We start from the raw sequence: 9,453 nt of genomic DNA on the forward strand, positions 1-9,453 counted from the left end.
CTTGGCCACAGTTGGTCTTGATCTCCATCGATATAAGCCCCCATTTTGTGATTGTGTGTACTTATTGGTATTCTTCCTTTTTTGGTATTTTGTTTGGCCTATGGTGGGTAAAATGCTGTAATAGCACAAATTGATTTATTTTGCTGAAGCTCTGTTGTAGGAATATGCTTGCTTTCAAGTTTGTTTAAAACACTCAGACTTGGACTAGAAAAAGATGAAGTTAGTGCTTTCTCTTTCCTTTATCAGGTTTTCCAGATCAGCAGAGACTTACTGTAGTTACTAACCAGTAGTCACTCCGCACCTCTGTGTTGATGATGCAGGGATTAAGTCTTTAACCCTTATTAGTCCCTTAGCATCTCACAAGAAACTAGGTATACAAACAATGTTTACTTAAAATGATTGCAGTGTGATTTAATAAACTTGAACATATTTTGCATTTAATTTTCTCTCTAGTGATATTCACTATAAAAGTGTATCATAGATTACAGCATGACATCGTTATATTGACAGAGAAAATATATCAAAACAACATTAACATTTTATTTTAAAGACAGTATTAAGGAATCTAATGACATTCATAATTGGCATAAAAGTTACACAGTAGTGTACAAAGTGGGAAAATGAAGCAGAAAATGACTGACTGTAAATGCTGCAGTTGTAAGTTGTAGACTTATTTGACATCCCATTTCAATGTGTTACTGAATCAAAACACCAACACCCAGACAAGTCAGCAACAAATTTGATATCCTGGACTGCCCATCATATTAATCTGACCTGAATCCAACTGAAATACTATTAGATCTGAAGGAAACTGAATACTGGGCATCTATTTTAATGTACTCTATATTAAAAAATAAACTGAAAGAAATACAATAACCTTTCATCCAGAACTATAAAATGTTTGCATGCTCCAAAAAAGTTGTTAAATGCAAAAGCATGGATATTCTACTTCATGCACAGTTTTTACAGTTTGGTTTTATTTTAGGATTGTTTACATGCATAAACATTGATTTTTGTTGCACAGCATATGTGAACAAATACCCCCTTTTTCTCAAACAGCTTAGTTGTCCTATCTTGCCAAATTCTCAGATATGCACAAGAACTGAACTGTGAGCTGCATGTTACTTTGATTTTTTTGTTGCATTTCAGTGACTAAACAGACCACTAATGTTTCAGGAAGCTGCTTCAACAGGGCATTGCAGATCACTGCAGGAAACCAGGGATGTATCAGTAAATATCAAGTACTTTTGGCAACTGCTTGCATAAAGAGTCTAAATACTCTTCATTTCCATTAGAAAAGAACACTGCAGACACCTCTGTTTTGTTTACCTCAGCATTCCTCTAGAAATCCATATTAGGAATAATCTTTAGGTGCATATATTGGAAGCTATATTCAGACAACAGAGTTGATTTGAATGTACCATTACACTTACACTGCATTGTAACATTAACCAGTGTCAAATTTACTCTGTTCTCATTTTATTTTAAAACAAGGCAGTAGTAGATTAAAGGTCAGTATAAGACAATGACTGAATTCATACAAGGATTCAGTTCAAAATAATCTAAAATTTTGCTTTATAATGTGTTCTCAACCAAAATGCCAGGTTGTTCATTTTGGTTTACTGAAAACACTCAAAAGATGTGAACTACAAAAATACTTTTCATGTATTGTCCACAGATACAACTGTGTTAAGATGCACAGTTCATTACCTGCTTCCAGTATCAATTCAACACGCATCATTGCCATTGTTTAGCTGAATAAAACAAAACAATAATAAAACTCTTAAACCAATTAAATCTATGTTTATTAAATGCGATATTTTAAAATGTATAATTAACACACAATTAAAAGATCAGATAATAGAACTTTTAAATGTGGTATATTAAAAAACAAATCTACATTGCTCATGGCTGGAATAATTAAGCTATTCTAAAACTGAAGCATAGCCAAAGCTTGGGATTTAAACTGGTTTCAAAGCTTTGCTAACTAAATAAGAATACAGTAACAAAAAAAAAGCTTCCAAAGCACTTTATTTTACACAGGTTTATTTTAACTTTTACCACTCCAGGGAATGAATTATACTACAAGATTATCAGTAAACTATTAGCCAGTTTAATTGTGCCTCTTAGATAAGAGGTTTGATATAGCCAATAGCATAGGAGTCAGTTTCACTAATAATAACAATGCTTGCCAAAGACTGGGGGTCATTCAAGTTATCAGACTTACTCCCTTTTCCCACTGATAGCAAGTGAAAAAGAATGTTCGAGTTACAACTACATTTTAACATTAAGCAGAGCTCAATGTGCATCGCTTAATTTAATTTGCCTTCTTTGGAAATAAGTGGAAAAGGGAGATGTTGTTTGGAGGGACTATGAATGAAACATTAAATAACTTAATTTTGCCACACCAGCATTCCTCTGTAAATGTATTCCATGAAGAGCTACAAATCTAGTTGAGAGCACTGAACAGACTAATCAGCTAACGAATGGGTAGATTACGTATTCTATTGTAAATTCCAAATTTGCTGCTGCTTAAAGGCAGTTCTGTTATGGTTAAAAGCAGAAACCCTGGTAAACAGGGGACATCTACCAACAATGTTTGCAATTCTCAACTGGCAGTGGGTTTATGGGCTTATGTGTGATTAAATAAAGACATCAGAGCATTCCTTAACCTTAGAAAAGGTATGTTGGTTCCTGGGCTTTTAAAGTAAAGTGCTTGGGTCTTTTATAATTTATATAATGAATAATTTATAAATAGGTCACAGGTACTTATCACTATTAACAGTTTTGTTTGCAGTTTTAAAGCAATACTTTTATTTAAAAGTAAAAATACACAAGAAGCAGGCTGCCTTAAACATCTTGATGATTTATCACATTTGCAGAGAAAGACACTAAAGCAAATGTAGTACTGATGATATACTTGACTGTTGTGTGTATACCATTTTGTTAGGCAAAATACTTCCTGGAATGTCTGCTAACTGTTATACATGTTGAATCTTGTTATTCATGACATTTAAAATTTTGGAATTAAAACTGCAAAAAAATCAGTTAAAGTTAAACACTTAAAACTCCCCAAAAAATAAAACCATCTTATTTACAGAAATGTTTTTCCACACGATGGAAATTTTGTCTTTCACTGGAAGAAAGGTGAATTTCAATATTACCTAACTGATCAAAATACAAATATTGTAAATGGTATTGCTTCCCTGCGTTTTAGATATGCTTCTTTGATTATAAGGGACAGGGGAGATGAGAGTCATCAAACCAAGGCAATTTCAACACAGAAATTGCAAGGTCAAATGAGAATATGCATCAGTAATCCTAGAAATACAATGTACATGGACATCAGTATGCTGCAGCCTTTTGAACGGAACCACAAGACATCCTCCGTTTCATCTGAAAGAGAAAAAGAATTTCAGCCGTTGTGGCCATTGTGTTTTGAACAGTGAAGCACAGTGAAACAACCACACAGATAAATGAATATGAAGAGAGTGCAATCTTGAAAGAAATTATGGTCATCACCAGGCTTCCATTCTCTTGGTTAGAGAGGTGTGAACAACAGTTTTTCGACTCTTTTCACAGTGAGACAAGGAAACTACAGTACTACTCAGGAAACAGTCCTCCAGTAAGTATCTCAGGATTTTACTAATGCTAATAAGGATGTTGAGAGGTGTAGTATGTGCATATAACAGCACAGCACATACACAAAGGTAATCACATCAATACAACATGCAACTTGCATTTCTAAGCCTTAATTGGTTTAAAGGCCATGGTTAGTGAATCCAGCTCCCAAAGGCTGTTAGACTTGACATTAGACCAAAACCATTGTTAAAATGGATAAGTTAGCATAAGAATGTAAGACTCTGTTGTAGCCATAGGTTCATGGAAGAAATTTCTTTAAAAATAGAGACATATTTACAACCCATTTTACAAATGAATGTTTGAACAACCACTGCAAAAATAAAATCAGTTCTTGATTTAAACCTTTGAGACAAAGTCAGCTCGAAATCTCTTTATGCGAAATGGATTGTATTTTCATAAAAATGCATCTTATCACTTCTAAAGATCTACAAGAATGGGGAATTCTACATACCACAGCCATCCTGGAACACAAGTGGAAAGCAGTGAAGAACTCCATACATACACCGGCAATATGAGCAACCTTTCTGTATCCATTCTCCATGAGGAATGATGCCACAGTTCCTGAAAATAAATGTGTTGCTTTAAGTGGGGAATAACTTGTGAAAATCTATAAACATTATTTAGTGTAACAGAAAATTTAATGTTGAAATGATTCAAGATAACTTTACTTGGTACGTTCATCATATTCACATCTTCTGCCCTTGAAATGCTTTGGGCAAGCACAAAAGCTTCCAAGAATACAGGTACCCCCATTTTCACAACAAGTTCTACTCAGCTGTGCACCTTTACAGGGAAGAAGAAAAAAAACCCCAATTAAAATCAGAATTTACACTGTGGACTGAATAAACAGATAAAAGACATCTATACCAAGGGTGATCAGATGGAACACTTTCCACAACACCTGACCCCAAAGAATATTTGCAGCAATATAAACAAATAAATAAAGATATATTAGGTGCAAATTTTCTTTAAGCATGACTGCATTTTTTCCCCTCTTTCCTGACTGGGTTTAAGTCTTCAAATCGAAGGGTAATAAAAGCGAACAGCCTGATTGTTTGTTTAGGTAAGTCTGTTCTGTTTGTTTTGGGATTAAATGGTAAAGACCACAGGGAGAGAACAGTACACAATATGGCCTTAGAAAACAAAACTCACACATCAATAAGCTCAGCTGAGGTCAAGTTTATGAACCTTCCAATGCGATTTCCCCCAAATTGTAGCTCCAACTTTTTTGAAACCAATATAAATTATAATCAAAATACAGGATATGTATTCATTTCAATTAAAAGAGAATGTATGCAGTTCAATATGAGGCCGTTCTAGTTCTGGTTGATTGTTACTTTTACATTTATAAATCATATGAAGAAAAACTTACTTCCAGTTAGGCCAACAAACGGCACAACAGAATCAGGATCTCGTTTCTTCAGTCTCTCCGGCTGAACATTCATTTCAGTAAACCGTTTAAGATTTTCTTCGTTTTGCGCATTATTTTCAGGTTTAGATGCATCACACTCCTGCTCATCGCAACCTGCAAATAATTATGACGGTAAATTTGCAGTTAAGGGACAGTTTAAAAACACTAGAAATAGGTCACACTGTTAGAATAGGCCCGAGATTATTACCCGGCTAAATACGTTAAATGATTAGGTACTTCCAAGAATATATTAAAGAATGTGACTCGAATGCAATCACGTACCTAATCCAAAACGAACAGTCTGAAAGGTAACCACCAGGGAAATAACAATTCTGAAAAGAGTAAAAACACAACGTCAGGAACAGACCTCAATAATAACGGTTCAAAACTTGAATTAAACATTGCAGGCAAACAATGTTGATATTTAAATTCAAATGATAAATTACCTGAAGCGGCTTGCAAGTTTCATCTTAAAATGTTCCGAGGACGAAAATTAGTATATTATTTTCTCTCCTGTGTAAAATAAAGGCGTTATATAGAAGAAGTCTAGATGCTAGTTTAACTGGATGACTTCTAACATATCACTCCCCACTTCCTCCTGCACTTTAAGCTTAAGTGAACCCTCCTTGTCCCTTAAACAGTCCCACATATGACAGCCAATTAGCACCTATCAACCCTGCCTCCGCTCCTGAACCAACAGAAATTCACACCCCGCTTGAAGAAACTAGTGATGCAAACTCTTGTTAAAATAATGTACCCGCCCCTCTCTCCATTTGAAACAATAAAATGCAACCAAGTTTAACAGATAAAAGTACTCTCCACGTTACCTACTGTATATTTAACACAGGTTATGCTTAATGTGTAAGTTTTAGGTATTTTTAAGTGGATACAAAGTTAATTCAGTTACAATGTTTTTATCTTTAATATTTGGGTTGTGACATGGTTGGAGGAGTCCTTTTCATTCATTTATACGAATGTATACGAATTGTAATTTACAGTAAACTAGTACAGAACGTCATTGCTAAAATACCTTTTGTTATTGTAGGTCTTGCCCAAGGGTTGAACTGCAAGACTATTGTTTAAGCAGTAGTATTTAAAAGCTACATTTGTATCATAATCAATTTTACCCACACAAATATATATATATATTTGTCAAATGTAGCTGCTACAGAAAATAGGCACCACAGAACATTACTGCTTTTGCTCTGGCTGTTACCTAAATGGATTAATTGATCCAGTTAATTTTGTATCCACAATGTTTAACTTCTTTCCTAGGCTAAAACAGTGAATGACTTGCAATGTTGTGTCTCCTGAGATATTCTGCATTCTTAATGTATCTGGTTGGTCAAAATACAAATATTGGATCCAAGGCCTAAAAAAAATTTAACAATAATAAAGATTTAAGGATTATGTTTGAATTCGATTTTTATTTTTTCTCTCTGTGTACTGCAGGATTCCTGTTCTGGGGAATAAATTTAGGTTTTAAGTAATAAAACACATGGGAATATTGGTTTAATCTGTTCTGTAATCATATGTACAGTGTATCTGTAGAGAAAGAGAGCTCACATAAGTTAAATTTCAAGAAAGGAATAGCACAACAAGTTTGATAAACTGCCATGTCTCCATCAAGCGAATATGTGAGTGATATGCACTTTTTTTTGTTTTAATGCTATTTAAAAAAAAAATATTACTATTCCTTCCATTTAACTTCTGTCACAGAGTACTCTAAAGTATTACATGTAGGAGGGGACCTACTTCAAACATACCCAGTACACATCAGATTAGATGGAGAAGTGAGGAATTTATTTACTATTTTAAGTAATGGGAAAAGTAAGCCAGATTTTGTGAGTACAAAATTGAATTTTGGATGTACATCAGGGTTAATACTCTTACTCCTATAAAGAAAGATATGGGAGTATAAAAAAGTAGTAAGAAATGCAGATGTCTCTGTTAACAATCCAGTGAAAATGGTTTGGAAATTATTTCCCTGAGGAAAAAGACTTGGATATCAAAAAAGAAAATAAAAAAGTCTGTCCTGTTCAATATGCACAAACTTTGTTTGATTATTGATGGTCATGGAATCAGTCCAAATACTTAGTTTAGTAATCTTGGAGTCGTTACTCATATCATGTTAATAAGTGTTGTGTATGATTTTTTTATCTCTGTAGCATTGTGTGCATCTGTATACATGTCTCACACAATGCTTCCCATACAACTAATACTTTTGTCTTTTCCAGGCTTGATAATTGCAAATTATTGCTGTGCTTGCATTATCTTAACACATTTAGTGCTCAGCTTCTTGGGTTTCAACCCATAACAAAATGCATGAGCGTATATCATCTATTTTATCTTAAGTCAGATAGTACTTTGAAATCTAGTCTTCAAACTTACTTACAGTATATGCTCTAGCTTTGAATTCACGTTTAGTTCACTGTTTTAGTTTGTGCTTTAATGTTTCAATCTATATAGACCTGTGACCTCTGTTTGATTGTTTTATTTAGCATTGCCTTGAGATGATGTACCATGAAAGGCCCAGTATAGAATAAAGGGTGTTAAAAAAGTAAAAAAAGTAATCTGTAGCTTACGTATCTTTCATTTCTGCACTGACTAGACCCAACCTTGTTTAACTAGTCTGAAGTCTGATGAGATCAGAAGGTGATAATGCTGCTGTTACATGTGTATTCTTCTTTCAGACTCATGTAAATGACATTTGATTTCCCCAGACTAACAAACCACTGAAGTGGCTTCAGGATACCATTAAAAGTCCATATTGTTACCTTCATATGCTTCTTAACAACTAAAAGCAGTTATGAATAAATGTATTGAAACTACTGTATAAAAGTTTATAGATGTGTTTTCTCTGAGTCACTGGGCAGTCATAGATGGTGGTGTTCAAAGGAACTTTTCATTGTTGTTTTATGTATGACCTTATGCATGTGTGGGCTATCCCTGACCAATATCTATGGAGGTGGCCCAATAAACTCACTCTCCAGGTTGCAATAACCCAGACCAGGATCACTGGTCTTATCAACACTTCATGCATTACTTTTTTACACTAGGCAAAGGGTTATACGAGAAAGTCATAACTCCTGCATTTTGTCAATACTTCAAGCAAAGGCAGTTTTCTTTCCCAGTGATAGGACCCTTTACTTTCACGAAGTGTACTTCTTATCCATTTTGCTAATACATGATCACACACTGAATATAAATCCTATATGTTCTGTTCACTGTAGTGATCTTGCTGTCATTTTTTAAAATCATAATTTAATAATAGTTTCTGCCGTATATCAGAAGATTAGCAAGATTACATTTCTTGCATGCTTTCATCACTGTAATTTTGATCTCATTTCTATTTTGTGACTTCTGCATTTATAAATCTACTTATTAATAGATAGCACAAACATTAAAGAAAACATCCCAGTTCTAATACCCTTCACTATTTTATACTACCACATATCATTGCAGATTCTGATTGTCTTGAATCCATCATGAAACAGCTTGATGAGACTGTGAGATAAATACACTACTAATAACTACACAAACAAAGTACATTTCTTGTCATCTTTAATTCTGCTAGGATTATGTCTTTGTTTCAGATGTTCAAATTAAACAATATGTAATATCAAAGGCCATTTTGTCTTTTTAAATTGATTTAACCCCTGAACAGATAGTAACAAGGATAAGCCTTTGATATTAATATCATATTTAGTTTTATAAATACTTTGTGTCACGATTATAGTCCCTCCCCCTTAAGGGCGCTCCGGCTCTTTCACTTCGGACTTGATTTTGTGCACCTGCCCCTTGTTCCAGACTCCTTCCAGCCCACCTTAAAAGCCAGACACCCACTCTGTTCCGGGCTCTGCATTGGTTCCCACACCAAGCGAGTCCAGGATCTGAGCGTCTGGTCCCATTCCCGCTTTTTCCCCCCGACCCTCCACTGGATCCCGCTCCGGTTTTTAATCCTGTCTGTCCTCATCTCGGATGGTCCGCCCGGCTTTGGACCTTTTGCCTCCCTTTTGGATTTCCCTTTGGACTCTATTTTGGATTGTTTGCCCTGGACTCACCCCCCTGGACACCTGCGCACTATGGACACGCCTGTTTACATTCCTGTTTACATTCCAGACTCCCGCATGCTTTTTTTCCCCGTGTTTTCCTCACTCATCCCTAGATTGTGTCGTCTGCATAGGGTCCAGAAAGAACACTTTCGTGACACTTTGACTCTACATATATAACCACAACATCATATATTACTGTTTGGGTCATTTATCTGAAAGGAACGATGCATGCAACACACTGCAAGGGATGCTATAAATTGCATTAATTGTACTAAGAAAATAATTCAAAAGCCAATAAATAAATATGTAAAATATAATCTTTGATTTTACATTAAATATCATTAT

At 34.8% G+C, this 9,453-nt stretch overlaps 1 protein-coding gene across 1 annotated transcript; it reads right to left on the bottom strand.

The window, feature by feature from the left end:
- Positions 1 to 385: 385 nt before the first annotated feature.
- On the bottom strand, positions 386 to 5,732 carry tdgf1 (teratocarcinoma-derived growth factor 1). The gene is made up of 6 exons (XM_088629380.1): positions 5,500 to 5,732; positions 5,336 to 5,385; positions 5,015 to 5,167; positions 4,311 to 4,425; positions 4,094 to 4,203; positions 386 to 3,396 (listed from the first exon to the last, which is right to left on the bottom strand). Exons 1-6 carry the CDS (start codon positions 5,520 to 5,522, stop codon positions 3,296 to 3,298), a joined length of 552 nt encoding a protein of 183 aa, XP_088485506.1. The 5' UTR covers positions 5,523 to 5,732; the 3' UTR covers positions 386 to 3,295.
- Between the last annotated feature and the right edge of the window lie 3,721 nt (positions 5,733 to 9,453).

The sequence above is a fragment of the Lepisosteus platostomus genome, chromosome 4 (genome assembly GCF_059453375.1).
Source record: "Lepisosteus platostomus isolate fLepPlt1 chromosome 4, fLepPlt1.hap1, whole genome shotgun sequence".
In the NCBI taxonomy this organism is placed as follows: domain Eukaryota; kingdom Metazoa; phylum Chordata; class Actinopteri; order Semionotiformes; family Lepisosteidae; genus Lepisosteus; species Lepisosteus platostomus.